This window comes from Odontesthes bonariensis, chromosome 9 (assembly GCF_027942865.1).
Source record: "Odontesthes bonariensis isolate fOdoBon6 chromosome 9, fOdoBon6.hap1, whole genome shotgun sequence".
Classification (NCBI taxonomy): Eukaryota; Metazoa; Chordata; class Actinopteri; order Atheriniformes; family Atherinopsidae; genus Odontesthes; species Odontesthes bonariensis.
The window spans coordinates 8,972,806-8,990,940 of NC_134514.1; the positions used below are offsets into that span (position 1 = coordinate 8,972,806).

General features: G+C 43.0%; 1 protein-coding gene across 1 annotated transcript; it reads right to left on the reverse strand.

The window, feature by feature from the left end:
• Positions 1–356: 356 nt before the first annotated feature.
• Positions 357–16,165, reverse strand: rsf1a (remodeling and spacing factor 1a). Its single transcript, XM_075472995.1, has 18 exons — positions 15,946–16,165; positions 12,002–12,093; positions 11,799–11,891; positions 11,345–11,550; positions 11,068–11,198; positions 10,841–10,921; positions 8,942–10,349; positions 8,613–8,811; positions 8,284–8,499; positions 6,578–6,682; positions 6,252–6,331; positions 6,104–6,152; positions 5,699–5,805; positions 5,407–5,471; positions 5,080–5,254; positions 4,779–4,999; positions 4,298–4,492; positions 357–3,597 (listed from the first exon to the last, which is right to left on the reverse strand). The coding sequence occupies exons 1-18, from the start codon at positions 16,097–16,099 to the stop codon at positions 2,807–2,809; spliced, it is 4,368 nt and encodes a 1,455-aa protein (XP_075329110.1). The 5' UTR covers positions 16,100–16,165; the 3' UTR covers positions 357–2,806.
• Positions 16,166–18,135: the final 1,970 nt, after the last annotated feature.

Below are 18,135 nucleotides of genomic sequence, written 5' to 3' on the forward strand. Positions count from 1 at the left end.
GAAAACATTTATGTTACAGCAGTACTACAGTAACAGTACAACAGAGAAATGAAAGGAGCTGCATTCACATCCAGTGGTGCCAGTTTGAACATTTTAAAACCAACAGATTCTGCCACGGCGGCGAAACACAGAACGGTGGACTGACTGTTAAATGGCGGCATAAAAACACACAACCTGTTTTTACTGGTGAAACAGGCGAGGTGCTTCATGTGACTTTAAGGAGTCAGTGGAGGCTTTAACTGACACCGATGTCCAGCTGCTGTGTCGGAGGATGTTGAAACTCATCCAAAGCAGCTCAAATGATCTTATTAAACTTCTGTATTGAAGCGATTTTTTTCTTTTTCTTTTTTTCTTTATATATATTTAAAAAAAAAAAAAAAAAAAAAAGAGGACGACACGTGATTAGAAGTTAGCGCGACTCGGTCTAAAGCATGTTTTTTCTAACAGCTGAACCACAGGAAAGTACCTGAAAGAACATTTTGATGATTAAATGGGCGGTAAACTCCAACCATTAAGGGTTTTCTTTCAGTCTGAGCCAAAAAAACATGAGAAAACAGGGCCAAGATCCCACAAAATGTCATTATTTCCTTGTGTGATCCTGTGATGAAAGCTTAACCTAATTCACACAGAAATTGGCTGATTTTCATAGTTTTCCTGATTACAGACTCAAATATTTTGTTATTACATTTCTTTTTTTTAAGTAAGTTGTCCAAGTTTTACATTTTAATCTATTTCTATGATTAGTTGAAAAGTCTCACTTGGACCGTTTACACGTCGCGCATCGGAGCTGTTGAATTTAAATAAAAGAAGCAGTTCAAACAACTTTCTTTGTGACAGTTTTAGATTCTTTAATGAGCAACAGGTGAAATTATAATGATAAAACTGAAGTTTAACTTCTGTATATGTGAGTAAAGTTGAGTTTAGCAAGAACAAAATAAACCAACCTGCCTCCGATCTTTTTTCTGAGGTTTTTTTTTGCACTCGGCAAACTTCAAACAAGATAACATTGAAACTGGGTTTGTAAATCTGCTGGAGGACGATTTAAAATGAAGTATTAGTGAAGACCTCGGCTGGGTTTAGCTCTCAAACTGCCAAATGTTTAAAAAAAAAAAATCTGACTTTAGCTGAATATAAAGCCTGAGAGTTCAGTTTTACCTGCAGCCTTAAAGATAAGAAACAAAACCTTTGATCACGTTTCTGACGTTAAGGATTTAAAATGCTCTGAAATTTAAGATAAAAAAGGTAAAACTAAATGACGATGATGATGAATAATGTGTCAGAAACCTTCGTTGTGGTTTTCTTTGCTCTCTCTGCAGTTTCTCTGATAAAGAACAACACAAAGCTGGACTTTGAGCAGCTTGGTTTTCTTAAACTTAAACCAATTTAAAATGCTTTCCCCCCACAGACGATACTTATCATAAATTATAAACTATTAAAGGAAACCACATGTAAAAACTAACTTTTGCTCTCACTCTGAACTCCTTTAATACTGACTTGGCTTTTTTAAATTTTTTTGCAAAATTGAAGTTTGACAAACACATGATCAAAGTTTAATCGTCTGTTTCAGCTCAAACTCAAGGCAACGTCCCCATAAGAAGAGTGGAGCCTCTTCTTATGAAGCACCGATTTGACAGGATGGAGTTAATGTTAAAGTTTTTTTTTTTAGGTAAATCCTGACAGTGACGTTTATCCAACAGCTGCCTGACTGGTGATCAGTGTTTTTCCTCCTCTGAGCCTCAATCAAACAAAAATAAAGCTTTGTTCCTTCCCTCGGCACAACAAAGTTTAAAAACCTCATGAAGACACGGGGCTCGTCTTATTCCACAGCAGAATCTCAAACAAAACACGCAAACCGCTGATGGACTCACAGCTGACCGATCTACACCTGCAGCAACATCTCTCCTCCTCACCTTCATATAGAAAATATAACACTATTTTACAAGAGAACTAAGAAAACAGAACATCTATTATCTTACAAGGAACAGCGTACAGGCAGAGTATGTACAGCAAAGGTGAACAAAGCGGGCGAAAAGCAAACACTTTGGATCAGAAATATTCTCCTGTGTGGATCAGCAGATCAGATTTTATTTCTCAACGAACTCGAGGCATCATGTCGGGGATGTTTTCTGCTAAAACGTGAAACTCTTCAGTATATTAACCTCATAGTTCGGGTGATCCTTGTGAATGAAGCCACTCTGCAGCCTGGAAAAAAGCGTTCATGACAGGTTATTGGAGTTATTTTCATTTTCAATCAGTATGCCGACTGTTTTATTGATTGATAAGCCAATTTAATATCAGAGATTGATAACAGTTACAACTCCCTTAAGCATGAAATGTACTGTTCTGTCCGAGCAGCAAAACCCCAAAAATCCATTTGTTATCACATTAGCCTGGAAAAGCTGAGCATCCTCGGCATTATCGGAAATTTTGTGTCGTCTTTTCTGACGCAAAGTGTTCAGTTTGACACCGACACCCTCCTTGGCGGCAGGTTATTAAGTGCTATGAGAACGATGACGTGCTAACTCCTGCGTCCCGCTCGATCCGGCTCAAATGGAATAAATCTACTGTCATCTAGTCTCGTGGACCAGTCGGAGAGAAGTCCGTGCCTCAGGGAGATGGTGTCTGAATGCGCCCACTGAGACATGACGAGCTGCCAGGAGGCTTTTGGTCCGGTGATAGCGCTCTACTACAATATAAACAGCGAGGGGGTGGGGGGGTGAGAGTGATATCCAGTTTCAAAGGTGGTTTGTGGCTGAAAGAAAAAACTGAAACAAAGAAGCGAGCGTTATTCGCACAAACGCAGCCATCATGACTGCGGACTGCTCTGGGCAGAGTTCATTAAGTCCGACTGGTCCTCCCACTCTTCCTCCTCTTCATCTGGATGCGAGGGGCCATTGTTCCTGCCCTGCCTGCCTGAACCAGCACTGTCTCTGGGCAAAGCGGGACTCCCGGCCCCAGGCTTCACCGGGCCTCTGGAGGTCCAATGTCCGTTTGACGGAGACAGGCTGCGGCCCCTCCCCTTTTCCTGAGCGTCGCTGTCGTTTCTGTCGTCGGCTCTTCTCTCCGCCGATGAAGATTTTTTGGTCATCTGTCTTCCATCCTCTTTATCCTCTTCATCCTCCTCATCATCATCGTCTTCCTCGTCGTCATCAGAGTCGATGCGGTTGAGTCTTTTACGAATCGGGCGATCCTCCTCTGACGACGACTCCGAGTCCTCCGACTCGTCCTCGTCCTCCTCGTCTGTCGAAGGCCGCCGTTTCTGCAGCATCTGAGCGAGACGTTTGCGCCGCTGCAGCGACAGCATCTCTCTCCTCCTCCCCCTGCCCATCTTCTCCAGATCCTCCTCCTCTCTGCCCGTCCTCATTAACCTCCTCTGCTTGTCTTTGTCGTCCCCCTTCTCCAGCCGTGTCCTCTTCAGCCGCCTCCCTCTTTCCCCTTCGTCCTCCTCATCTTCATATCTTCTTCTCCTCTTCTCTCTTGTCCTGCTTCTCCGGAAGTCTTTCTCCTCTCTTTTCCGTCTGTTCACGCTCCTCCTCTGGTCATCTTCCTCCTCTTCTTCATAATCTTCCTCCTCTGAGTCTCTCGAAGAAAGCGACACTAAAGAAGAGAAAAAACAAGTCAAAACTCAGATTACAGCCCGTTTCTTCCTTAAAGGAATAGTTCGCCTCTTGACATGAAGCTGTATGACATCCCATATTAGTCCTGTGAGCCGAGTTCCAGCCTCGTTTTGGCGTTGAAGAAGGTAGTCCGGCTAGTTGGCTGGTGTTTAAAAAATAAAGCGTTTTGCTTCTCAAAACAATATGTGTTCAAAAGAGTAATACATTTGCATCACAAAATCGTTCATCCAGAAAAAGTCAGACCTCACAATCGCTTGGCCCTATTTTCTCTCCCTTCATATCACTGCGTTCAGCCGCCTGCCGACAGCCGCGCCTGTTACAGTGTTTGCTGCTCGGTCTGCACTTCGGTCTGCACAGCAGGCAGTGATACGAAGGGAGAGAAAATAGGGCCAAGCGATTGTGAGGTCTGACTTTTTTTGTTGAACGATTTTGTGGCGCAAATGTATTACTCTTTTGAACGCATATTGTTTTGAAAAGCAAAACGCTTTATTTTTTAAACACCAGCCAACTAGCCGGACTACCTTCATCAACGCCAAAACGAGGCTGGAACTCGGTTCACAGGACGCAGCAGGGGGGAAGAAGATGTTCATAAATGATGTTGCTGATATGGGATGTCATACAGCTTCATGTCAAAAGAGGCGAACTATCCCTTTAAAAGCACGTCTGAGGGGGACACTAACCATCGCTGTAGTCGCTCGAGAGATGCTCCTTGCGTGGTCTTCCACGGGCTTTCACCTTCTGCTTTTTGGTGGAGACCCTGGAGTTGTCCGATGACTCCGATGTCTCTCGGTAGTTGACCTGCTGGCGCTGGCCCCGCCTGAGACCCCGCCTCTTCTTGTCAGTGTCGCTGTCAGTCATGCTGAACTGATCAGAGTCTGTTGTGAACCATTCAGAGTCAGAAAGTGTGAGGATTCCCTGTTTTGTGTCATTGTAACCTGAATTTATTTAGGTTTTTGGTAACTGGTTTTGACATTTCTTTCCACCGTTTTCTGTCCTGAGGTTTAAAAAAACGTAACGAAGCTGATGATCTTAATTTATTTGGTCTAATCTAGTCTTGTCTAGATGTTTTGAACATTTAAATTATATCACAATTTCATTCAGTAGTTAACAACAACATTTATGTTCCACACAATCCGCTGTGTCCGCTCTTCATCCACTCACCCATCTCTTCCTCGCTGTCTTCTTCCTCTTCCTCTGGGGGGCATCTCCGCCGCCGTTTCCTGCCCCTGTGTTGAGTCCTCCTCCGTTTGTGTTTGGGCACCTCCTTTACCTCCCGTCTGTGGCGGGCCCCTCTGTCCCGGTTGCCCACGTCGCTGCCCGCATCTTCGTCTTCCTCTTCATCATAATCGGCCCCCGATGCGCCAAAATCCTCGTCCTCTGAGCTGTGAGAGGAGGAGGGAATGAGACAAACGGCGGAGAGAATAAAGGCAAGAGAAGTTGTGGGTAAAACTCTGAGTGTGACCTGTTGCTGAGCATGAACTCGTCTTCGCTCTCCGCTGCCGTGCTGTCGCTCTCCAGGTCGTTCAGTCTCCGTTTCTTCCTGTTCCTCGCGGCACGAGTTTGGCTTCTGATTGGCCGCTGGCCCTCCTTGCTGTCCTCCGACAGGATGGAGGTGATTTCTTTAGCCTTCCCTGCCCCTACGTCACAATCCAAGCACTCAAAAGTTTGCTCTTACATCAAATGAAAAACAGGGCTTGAAGATTTTTCTAAAACAAATAAAACAATGATAGAAGTTTGTGTTTTTAAAGCTTTAGTTCCCCTTTCTTTAAACTTCAAATGGTGCGCTCACCATCACAGAGGTCTCTGATGTCCTCCTCTATAGCCTCGTCAATGGCGTCATCAAAGTCATCAAACCTGCAACAGAATATGTTTCATTTTCTTCATGAACTTTAGTTGTTTCTCCTCACATTTTAAATAATAGATTCATTTAAGATGTCACCATAACGGGACTGAAATATGAAAATCTTCCTCTTTTACATCAGCAGTATGTTTTACTGTAAAAGTGTGAAAAGAAGCAGATTTTTTTTACACCTTAAGAATATCACACAGCCCATTTCTCGCCGCCACCGAACCACACCCACCTGTAGCTGATGTGCTTCCTGGTTCTGGTGGATCTCCTCCCGAGATTTTTGATCTTTTTGGGATCTTTCTTCTTTGAAGTCTTCTCCTCTTCCTCCTCATCTCCCTCCTAAGAGCATTTTCAGCGTTACAAATAGAAATTTAAACTAATTTTCCTCAACAACAAACTCTGAGTTTGCTTTTCTTTTAATCCACATCAGTAAACTTTTAAATCTGGTTTCTAGGATGCAAATTGCACCATCTTCAAACCTTCAGTAAGAATCAAAAACAATAAGATTTGTTTAAACAGACGAATGATCAACATGTCAAAACTTTGAGCACAAATCTATAAAGAACATGAACATTTAAGCTGATATTGATCATGTGGTGAAAGGAGGAAAATGAAATGAATGCTCTGGTTTCCTCACAGGAATGATGTTCTCCACACTGATCCCCACATACACTAGCCGTTCCCTCCTGGAGAGACAAGAAAAAAATGCATTTCATTTTTATTTAGTCCCCGAATTGTTTTTATTTAGTACAAAAGCCCAGCGTGTTGTTCAGGGGTGTGTCCACCTCCTCTCTGCTCTTTCTCTTTTCTTCAGAGCGCTGTCCAGGTTCAGTAGCTGCTCCTCTAGTTTCTCACACAGCAGCTTCTGAAAGCAGAAAAACACAAATCCATCACCATCAGACGTTTGAATCACATGTCAACAAGGTTAAAAGCTTATTTTTGGACCTGATATTTCTTCTTTGTGTCCAGATTGACATCTTTTGTTGAATGAAACACTCCCAAAAGTACGGAAACTTTCTACTAAGGTCTGAAACTTGTAAGGGTACAGAAAAAAATGGTTCCTCTAGAATAAAATGTACACAATCTGTCCGCATATACACATCCATCTTACATGTTGGCAGGGTGGACAGAACCACTCTCCATCTGGGATGAGCATCAGCGGCGGCCGCAGGCAGGCCGTGTGGTACCCACTATCACAGGAGTCACACAGCAGGATCTGAGGACGCACACACACACTCATAAGTATGCATACACTGAAATAACAAAGACATTTACGTGCACGTATTACTGATGTTTCTGTCCGGCTGTGAAGAAGATTTGAGGTTTATTTTTTAAACGATGCATCATAACACAAGCTTATCAGGCTGGTGGATTTGAGCGAATAAACCCGGCTGCGTGGCGTCTTCAGCAGAACAGCGAAGCAGGCGTCAAGCCGGACATTTCAGGCTTTCTGGAGCTCCTCTCAGCCGAGTACGTTTTGTTTTCTCTTTCAAGTCAGAGGTTTTGGCCGACAGAGAACCCCCGATCATAGAAGTCACAGAAGCGGATCTCTCCTGAACATTTTCTCAGATCCCAGATGCAGCTGAGCTCCTCAGTACGCTGAGTTTCTGTCTGTAAACGTCCAGACTCTGAAGTTTCCCCCCGGTGATGCAGTCGTGAGAAGCATCATTTACTCAAGCAAAAAAAGCACCTGAATTAAGTTTATAAACTTTATAAACCCAACCGTTCACTCAAAGACTTGCTTACATCATCATATTCAGCTGTTTCTTATGGAATGAAGTAGTAACAAGCTGTATATGCAGAACTCTATAGGGCATTTAAAAAGTATTATGTTTTATTCCTCATCTTTGTGATGTGCTTTGATTGTTTTTTTATGTGATTGAGTGTGTTATTAAAGCTAATCGATCCAGTATTAAAAGATTAAGTGGAATCAGCTGGCTCCAACCAGCAGAGGTCAGATGAAATGTAGACAGGGAATTAAACAATAAAGAGCTTTTACACTACAAACCATATTCACTCACTAACACGTGTAGAAGGCCATGTAGTGCTTTTTTACTCTATCACACATTCACAAAATGATAGCTGGATGGATGCATGTCTTTCCTAAGGACACTTAAACGTGTGGTCTGGAGAAGCCGGGAATCGACCCTCCGTTTAGCAGACGTTTAGTTTAGTGACTGTGCGTCATCATATTCCAGAAGCCACGATCTTTAAAGATCCAGAGCATCTAGGAAAATATAGCAATAAATATCCATAACTCATGTTTCAGTGTTGCTACAGTAGCCCAGAAAGGTCAAACGCTGACTCTAGAGCAGGTGCTTCATGTTTTCTATCGCGCACTGGGGGCAACTTTCAATCTATATTCCTAAATATGGATACATCCTGAATATTAGATCTTTACCAGCCTTCACACTTCTGAACACGAGTGATGTCACCGGCTGTTAGATGTTGGACGGCGTTAACGTCCAGTTTGAGTAGGTTATTCTTTCACGCAGGTCTGACGGAGAGACGCCATGTGTTAACACTTCACGGGGAGAAGTTTGTGACCTTTGTACTATTGATTGTTGCTACAACAATCAGACATGTGACTTAAAAACTTTAGACCAAAAGTAGTTTGATCAAAACAAAGTTTTTTCACCTAGAAAATGCACAATTTCAAAGTGGAGACGGCGGCGCTGTTTATTGAAACAGGATGAAGTCCTAAACTTGGGGCAGATTTAGGAGAGAGTGTCTGTAAATGTGAAAGGTCGGTGGTTCAATCCCCAGCTTCTTTAATTCTGCCCAACAGAAGTCCCATCTGTGGGGTGAAACACTCACCAGTTCGGGGTGGTTGGGAAGGCCACAGTGACTGCAGGCGTCCTCACTGGGAATCTCCTCCGATTTACACGATTCTTCCTCCTCCGATTCGCTCCCACCTTCACCCTCCTCCTCTCCTCGTTTCCTCCGCCTGTCCTCCACCTCTCCTCCCTCGTTCAGTTTGCGTCTCTTTGAGCGAATGTTCGACCATCGGGGGCGCCTGTGCCTCCGTTTACCCTGAACAAAATGCAACAGAGAGAGTTACAAAGGCGAGAAACAGAGCAAAAGAGCAGTGAGATTATTTAAAAACGTCTTTGTGTTCGGCTGGTGTTTTACAGGGAACTGTTTACCCTTTGCGTCCTGATGTTTCCAGTAGGTTCAGCTTTCCTGTCCTTCTGCGCGGCTGAGCTTTCCTCCTCGTCCTCTTCCTCCTCCTCTGCCTCCTCCTCTTCCCTTGTTCTTGCAGGCAGCGCCTGTTTCTTTTGCGCTTTCTTTCTCTGGCTCTCGGCTGCCTTCGAGCTTGGCCTGCAGGTTGGCAAAGCAGAGGATCTTCAAGAAAAGAGGTGCAGATGAGGTGAATTTATGGTGAGAATCAAACCAAGTGAAGCTGAGAGTAAAATGGGTGAAGACAAATGTGGAGTTTATCATCAATTGTCCCTCAGTTTTAGATGTTTCATACCTGCATATCCGTGCAGACCTCCTCAGAGGCCTTCCCTCCTCCTGCACCTCCTGCTCTCTGTCTTTCTCCTCCTCCTTTCCTCCTTTCCCCTTCAGCTTGTTTCTCCGGTGGGGGGGGATCTTGATCTTCAACCTGATTCCTTCTTTCTGGAGCTCAGAGGAGGCTTCTTCAAGGGGACCCTGCTTTTCCCCCGATTCAAACCCAGTGCCCTGGCCTGCCAAACCGCCATTGACCCCTTCCCCCTGGCGGTCCTTTTTATCCCCCTTGTTTACTTTAAGGGGTGAAGCAGCTCCTCTCGATTCCTCATCCACTTTTCCTAAATTGCTTGCATTCTTTTCTGGATCATTTTTATTTATTGATGCACCAAGGTGCTCTGGTGCCTCATCCTTCTGCTGACAGCTGCTACGCTCAGCATTCTTCCCCTTGTCAGACTCTTCTTCTGTTGTTTTTTTATCCTGGTCCTCCACAGTCTGTCTCCTGAGTTCCTCTGTGGACTGAGACAGGGAGGAGAAACCAACAGAATCCTCTTTTCTTTCTGTAGCTTCAGGGATTTCATCGGGTTTTATAGATGACAGGTTTTTAGGTGTCTGAGCCTCCGTCGCTGCATGAGGAGCAGGAGCGGCGGCTGCTGCTGGCGCCTCCCCCTCGGTAACTGCTTTCCTTACCAGCACTGACTGCCGGCTCACTTCCTTATCCTCCTCCACACTCAAACAGGGTTCTGAGCTCGGCCCATTTTGCTCCTGATGCTCAGCACCGGGGGTTCTGTGACGCTCAGACGGGCTGCGGATAACCCCAACATGGCCGACAACGCCAACTTGACCGATGACCCCTATGACTCCATTTTGGCCCTCTTTATGAGGCTGGATGAGAGATGCTCTCCCATTGGTCAGTTCTTGCCGTGATGCAGTGATCACCAGCTGCTGCTGCGGCTGCTGCTGCGGCTGCTGCTGCGGCGGCTGCTGCGGCTGCTGTGAAGCAGCTGGACCGCCTGCGGGCGCTGAAGAGTTGAGCAGCTTCCCATCTCTTCCACGATCGTCTTTGCTCTGGATCACCGAGGGATTGCAAACAATTATACTGCTGCTGTTACTATTGTTGAGGTGGTTACTGTGGAAACTATCTGCCAGCTTAAGATCCCTCTTCTTCAGTGGTATCTTAGCCTGCTGGTTGCTCCTGACGACCGCCCGCTCCGCTTCCGCTTCCTTGTTTACTTTTGTCAAATTCGCACGAGGTGCCATGACGACGGACACAGCGTTTTTGGGGGCGTCGGCATCCCTCGGTTCTGATTTGATGGTGGTGATCGTGCTCACACGGTTATCGAAGGCAGACGGGTTTTGGGTGGTCTTCTCGCCCCTCACCTCAGGTTCGGTTGTTTCCTGCTTGACGGACGGCGTCTGCTCCTGCTTCACCTCTGCAAAACAAAAAGGAGTCAACAGCCATCCTCCAAGAAACGGCAAACGAGAAGGAAACAGCGTACGAGCGGATTAAAATCGGATCAAAATGAGCATGAAAGGGAAGCGCAGGTGAGATCAGGGTGGGACGTTTGCCTCACCGCCACTTTCGCTCAGTAAAAGTCAGTTTTATCCTTCTTGTATCTGGCAGCATTGAAGGATTATTGAACAACCGACAAATGACAGCTGTGCTTTTTACAGATGTTTTGTCTGACCAGCTGTGTATCTTTTTGTGGTTTCGTCTTCTTCTGCTCTTTAAGTCGTGCTCGTGGTAATTTTTTGTCCTGTTGCCATTCAGAAATCTGGTCATATTATACAAAACAATACTAAAAACACTAAATCTATCATTTAAGAATGGATGAGGATCCCATTTTCCTTCTCCTCTGCTTGTCCACCAATGATCATCTGTGAGTTTTCTTTTATATTTAAATGTGAATTAAAACCTGGATACCTGGTTTAATGGGTTTCTCTTCCTTAACAGGGTCGACCTCCTGACTGTCGGGCTGCTCCTCTGTAGTTTTGGCCTCGTCCCCTACGAATCATAACCAAAACAAAGCGAAAGTTTAAACCCAAACTTTGAATTAAATCATTCTCAAACCAACAATTTTGGTCTTTTTTGTAGTTTTTAATCTCGACAACAGCTTTGATCAGAAGTATCCGCTCATCTGTGAAACATACCTGTGCGTTGCTCTGCAGGGCTGGCGCTCCTGGATCCAGCCTGGGTCTGGTCCTGCTCCTGATTCTGGTTCGGGTTTGGTTCAACCTGAGCCTTCAGCAGCTCCAGAGCCTCAGCCAAGTCATTACGATTCCTGAGAAAACAGTTTGGTTCCACAGTGAGCTGATAAGAAAAACCAGACTTTCAAAAAGAAATCACAGAATATTTTAATCTCGCCTAAAAGCAGCAGCTGGCGGGAACGTTATCTGTAACGGGACGGGGTTAAACCAAGAGTCCTACCTGACGATGCACTTCCAGGTGGATCCGTCCAGATCATCCTGCTCCTCCGTGTACAGCCGGATGTTCTGCTCCTGGTCCAGCTGAAGCCAGTACATCAAGCCCTGCTGGTCCCGACCGACAGGCTGCAGCCTCATCTTCTCTGGGTCCTCGTCGTTGACCACCATCTTGAACTTCAGGTTGTCATCAAACTGGCACTCGCAGAGATACTGAGGAGGAGACAACAAACGTGTGGAAAGAGGCGAAAGGTAAACGTAAACGTAGCTGCTGCACTGACAGAAGTTGTGTCACGGTTTAGAATAGAATAGAATAGAAAAATACTTTATTTATCCCCCAATGGGGGAATGATTGAATTAACAACAATAAAACAATAATAATAATACTACTACTAACTAAATAATGATAAATGACTAAATGGCTAAATAAACAAATAAATAAAAATTACACGCCGTCATACTTTCAGGATGCTTGACTTGCACTCCATGGACATCTCCTGGTACCCCTTCTGCTCCAGCTCCCACGCCCACGTACTGTTCAGCTCCTGGCAAACCTACAGGACAAAGACATTCAGGAAGTCATATGGTTGGAGTTTTCTGTGTGAGGTGAGCTCCATCCAGTGAAAGGTGGACTTTTCCCAGGTCACAAGCAGAAGCTCCTCACCTTAGCCAGGTACTTTTCCCAGCGGTCGGTGGTCACAGACCTCCCCAGTTTTCTGAGCAGCTTCACGTGGAGCTCCACCAGGGGTTTGGGAACTGAAAAACATCCATGACGATTAGAAGTGGAGCACTGTTCGCTGTTAATTTCCACGTCACAGTCACCCAGTCAAAACTGTTTGAATTATTGTTTTTCTCTCTTTTTATTTCTCTTAATCAGTTGACATCACATTTTGTAAAGCCAGTTTTTAAATCTATTTATAATACTAACAGGGTTATTTAGTGTTTACAATTTGTTTGTGTGATTACTCAAATAATTATGGACAGATTTTCTTGAAAAGCAACTTAGAAGAAATGGATACAGGTTTTTATTTAGCCTTAAAAGAGGTAAGCAGCCACTCAGATAGCTTTTATTTCTCTTCAAAGTGACTTGAGATGACATTTGTTTTGATTTGGCGGTAAATAGATAAAACTGAACTGAGTCTAATTGAATTTTCAAACATGAATGTTACTATTAAATGCTCTGAGTTGATGCACACAACAACAAAGGCACTAATCTAAACTAATCAGCATCCAGTGTTAGAGTGAGATTTGAATGGATTTGAGCTGGTATCCATGAAGCCTCCTGTGCTCCTTGAGCTCATCAATGAGAAATCATGCCACCTCAAGGGGATCGAACTCATTCCTCCTTCTGTACAGCCTCATAGCTTTTAAAATCTTTCACAGAATGTGTGCGTTTATCACAGCGTGACAACACCCAAGGAGCTTAATTACAGCAGAATATCCCCATGTGTCTCAGGCTGATGATACACTTTCTGTTAGCTCCGCGTTCATTTGGCGCGTCGGTTGTGCACCTCCTCAGAAATTAATGTTACCCAAGCTGCAATATGTTGATTTGATCATAGCGTCGGCTTCATTTACCTGCATCTCTATGATGTGTCCTTGCCAATTCACTGTTTTAGGATTATTTTGTATTAGCAATGAGCGCATTTACCTCCACTGTAACATTCACATTTTGAGTAATATCCCGGTTTTGAATAAATATGACAAATCCTGTTGTACATATCAACAATATCAATAGACCTTAAGAAGGTCTTTAGATTTTAACACTGATCTGGAACCCGAGTGGAAAAAGTTTGAATTTAAATACTTTGGTGAAGTTTTTGACTCAAACAACTTCACTTTGGAGTCAGCGAGGTTATATTTTAATGCAGTGACACATCACATATGTCATCAGTCTGTAAGATAACCTTGAAGGACTGAAGGCACGTACCGCCACTGTCAGATCTTGAAGAAACACGAACTGTTAATTTGGGAAAACACTGTTAAATACACCGACTCCGTTTTGGTTTATAAAATTGTTTGTGGTCTCCACTAAAAATAACTCAAACAGGTCAACCAGAGCTGACTCTAGGTGAGATTTCACAGTCCCCTTTAGGAAAAGTACCTTTAGACAGGCTGTATTTTCTCGATATAGATGATATATCACACAATATGTGAACTGTCAACCCTTAACTCTGTTGCCAAACAACTAAAAACACGATGAGTGGAACACCCAAAGCTGCAATCTGTAACTTGTCTGTTATTGTTGTTTTATTAATCTAACTTATTCTTATTAATTAGGAACCATCAGCCGCACTAAGGAACAAAATATGAAAATTAGCTTTTAGCTGCAATCTTGTATTTAAACTTGATAAGTGAGATATCTCCCAGTTTTAAATAAATATACTTCAACTAGAACCTAATCAAGTCACGATCAAATAAATACGTTATAACGTAAAATGTTTAGCTTCTAACAACATTTTATCACGTTATACATCGCATTGCAAAACAGTAACACTTTTTTTTACATTATGTGATAAAAATGCATGTTGTGATAACAGGAAAATATCATAACATGATGAAGAAGTTACTGGAACAATAAACTTTTCACATTATAACCTATTTACAGAGCTATTTAAAAGGTGGATAGAAACAGACACAGTTTTCTGTATTTTCCAAATCAGTCTCTACTCTGAAGTATGAATAAAACTGCTCTTAACTTAACTAATATAACACAGTTGATGGTTAAGATATGTATATAAAATGGGTGCCAGCTACTCTCTCAGCGGGATCTATTGGGTAAATCTTTCATTTAATTCACTTTTCCCACTTTAATTTTAGCTGTTCAGTTCAAACAGCTGTGTAAATATCAGTGGTAAAATGTGTCTAATTAAATCTATTTAAATGTTTCTACTTTATTTTTCAACTTTACTATAATGAGAGGAATATTGCGTGGTCCCAGGGTTGTTCTGTTTTTCACAGAACTGAAAAACATCTATCATCTGTTTTGTTACACTTTAAAGGGACACAATATTCGATAAAAGCACAGCTGAACAACTGACAGCTAAAGTGATTAGAGTTGAGAGCACTTATGACAGCATCCAACACGTAATTTAGAATTTAACAACAAGCAATCAATTAATTAAGAAAATAATCCATTCTGAAAATAATTATTATAGTTACAGTTCAAACTGCTGACTTTAATCAACCAAAACACTAAAATCCTGCATTTAAATGGTTTTGTTTATTAATTATATCAACATATTATGTATTTAAGAGCATCTCTGTTTATTGTTGTTGTTATAATACAGTTATGAAGTTCTTCATTTCTGTTTTTGCATAAAAGTTTAATCATGACAATAACTAAAAATCAAGACAGTTATGTGGCCTTGAAAACAAACAAATAAAACACATTAAATGAGGCTATTTGGGTGGTCTAATATGAGGCTGTTACGGACCCTCTGAATCTGAAGGAAACAACATTCTTATCTTATCAACAAAGAGTCTTAATCTAAATGAGGAAAACTGAGTTAATTTCGCCTGACAAAATATCTGATAGTCACCATAGAATCTAGAGGAAACACATTAACCGTCATGTTTACCTTTATTCTGAGGGCTAATTATGCGCTATCGGAGCTAAATCACACATTTACTAGCTCGTTAAGAGTTCAAGAGGGACAAACACGGTTTGCGACAAACAGATAAGACTCTAAAACATCCGTTTGTTGTAAAACACGAAGTGGTGAATTTATTGGACGCCCGTGTGATGTACTTTGATCAAAAACTTAACGGAATCATTGAAGCTAGCTAGTTAGCCATCAGCGAGTGAATACAGCGCATGCGCACATCTGACCACCTCTCTACCTATGCCAGAAAATAACATCCACTGTTTTGAACGAACATCTCTTGCACGGTTTTGACAGCCGTCTGAAATGCCGTCCGAGGTGACGGTGCAATCCTCGTGACCGCACATCTGTCCCCATTTAACACCGGGGACAATGGTGTCATTCCGGCGCGGCTGCCTGTGAGGCAAGGCCGGTGAAAAATTACACCTGACAACACTCCGGAGCTAACCGGTTGGCTGTGTGTGGCCACTCGGCACGGCTGCATCATGGCTCCCACATCAAGTTTAAAAGATCGATATCAGCTCTGACAACACTATCGACGACTTGTCACTTAATACAAAGTAAAACCCCGCGGGATAACGAGCCAAAAGCTGTACTCCCGTCTGTATCCGTTTCCAAAAACTTTCACACAACAGTCTAAAGTGTGGGATATAGAAGAGGGCTAGCTTCACGCTAGCACGCGCCTTTCAGTTGCCCAAATGTTGCCTTAGCAACTTGGACTAAAACTGGCTGTCTGTCCACAAAAACAGACTCTGATCTGGGCCAAAAATAAAAAATAAAAAATTTGTCACCACTAGTGAATTAACGCTGCGGCTCACTGTCTGAACCCCGGCTGTGATGCTACTCCGGCGGGTCTCACACACAACATTCACCGTTATACACCATCATCACGGCGGTGGTGGAAGTGTTGGCCCCCTTCTCCTTCGGTTTCAAGTGTCGCAGCTTTCTACCACTTCTTCGATCCACCACCACCGACCACAAACCGCCGCCACCGACCTCTCACCTGTCGTCGTGTCCCGCAGATACCTCTCCATCTGCGGGAAAGTCATCTCGGGAAGGTCCAGCGTCGGTCCGTATCGCTCCAGGAACGAGCAGACCTCCGCGAAGCTCGGGCAGAGCGGCGGGCCAGAGCTCCTCAACACCGCCGGAGCAGCCATCTTTCCAGGCGGAGAGAAATAGGAGGGGAGGGCTCGCTGCTCGGATGCGACTGTGTGCGAATGAAATGAATGGAGGCAGTGAAGGATCTACCGGTGTCAAGCTGGAGATTAGGGTGGCGAGGAGCTTCCGGGGAACACATTCAACATAAAACCACCAAACTCTTGTGATTTTAACTTCTTATTTGATTTTATTGTATTTATTTATCACTGTTCTTTTATTGTTTTTATTTGTTTTTACTTATTCTTCTCTTTATTTATTACCTGCTGTAAAGCACTTTGGTACATCGTAACGATTGTCTGTAAAGGGCTATATAAATAAAATACATTTACATTTAGGTTTGTCAAAGTACCCAAAGTTTCTCTGGCTTTAAGGTTCAGAAAACATAATAACAGTTGGCAAACAAAACAAAACCAAAAACACAACAATGTCGTAGAAAGCACAACGATAAAGCAGTAAAGAGTTTGGGTTTATCTGAGTTTAAGAACATTTCTTTGGATTTATTTCTTCTTAGAGCCTTGGTTTAGTTTCTGTTCTATTTTAGTTCAGTTCAAACTTTATTCTTTGTGTATTCTGTTGTATTCTTGTTTTTGTAAAGGCTTTTTGGGGCTTAGTGGTCTTTATTTGACCGTTGGTAGACCCAAAGGGGGCAGACACGCAGCAAAGGGCCTCGGGCCAGGAGTCATGCCTGGGCAGGCCACGTTGAGGACCTTCAGCCTCTGTAAGAGGCATCATAAGAGTTTAGATTCTGTTTGTGTTCTGTTTTTCAAACGTGTTTTTCAAAAGCGCAAATACCTTGGTGTTCATGTGGACAACAGACTGGACTGGAGACACAACAGTGAAGCAATCTACAAGAAAGGACAGAGCAGACTCTACTTCTTGAGGAAGCTAAGGTCCTTCAAGGTTTGCAGCAAGATGTTGCAGATCTTCTGTCTGTTGTTCAAGTCTGTTGTTGAGAGCGTCATTTCCTCTTGCCTCATCTGTTGGGGCAGCAGCATCAGAACCAGGGACCTAAAAAGACTCAACAACCTGATAAGGAAGGCTGGTTCTGTTCTGGGGACGACTGTGGAACCTCTGGAGACAATAATGCAAAGAAGGATTTTGCATAAAATCAAGAGAATTATGGACAACCCTGAACATCCTCTCCATGAGACTGTTATCAGAAAACAGAGTCTCTTCAGTCAAAGGCTTCTTCAGTTTGGATGCAAAACGGACCGCTACAGGAAATCTTTCCTGCCCACAGCCATCAGCATCTATAATAACTCCTTGATTTAATTGAGCTACATCAACATTTAATTTCCCTCTGGGATAAATAAAGTATTTTTGAATTGAATTTGAATTGTTTAGTTTCTATCTTTTGTTTTCCATGTCCTCAATGTTGTGTCATCCTGTGTTTTATCCTGTTTTTGTCCATGTTTTGCTTGAGTTTGTATTCCTTTTACATTCTGTTAGTTTTTACTTGTTTTCAGGCTAGTCGGGTGAGTTTTAGTTTGTCCTTGTCATCATCCCAACATGAACTCAGTTTTCTGGGTCTTGTCCCTTTGTCTCGAACAGCAAAGTATGCAAAAGTATTCACCCCCTTGCTGTTTTATCTATTCGCTTCCAGCCTGTAACATAAATGGATTTCGTTGGGTTTTTTACCTGATGGACAAATACAAAATGTTTCAAACTAAAGCTAAAAAGCAGTGTGCGAGTATTCACCCTCTTTGTTTTAAAGCTTTCACGTACTCAGTTTAGTCCACCTTTTTCCAGTTTTGGATAATCAGATCAGCGTCAGGTTGGAAAACAAATATCAACCAGGAACACTGTTGAATCCATTTTTAGGAAATTAAATTGATTTATATATGGAATCTTATTTGAAAAGGCACCATGTGCAACACACCAGAGTTAGCATTATTGAGCTAACTTACATCTGCAGTCCCTTAAATATTATAAATGAATACGTTGGCACAATAAATCACTAGACGAGGAGGGGGTTGATCAGATAGATGAAGAGGTCAAAGGTGACCTTGAAGGTGCTGCAAAGCTCTACAATAAA

Coding starts and splice junctions, on each gene's coding strand:
- rsf1a (XM_075472995.1), bottom strand. CDS start 16,099: ATGGCTGCTCCGGCGGTGTTGAGGAGCTCTGGCCCGCCGCTCTGCCCG. Junction 6,153..6,251: donor AGAGAAAGAGCAGAGAGGAG/GTGGACACACCC, acceptor TTGTCTCTCCAG/GAGGGAACGGCTAGTGTATG. Junction 5,255..5,406: donor CATCAGAGACCTCTGTGATG/GTGAGCGCACCA, acceptor ATTGTGACGTAG/GGGCAGGGAAGGCTAAAGAA.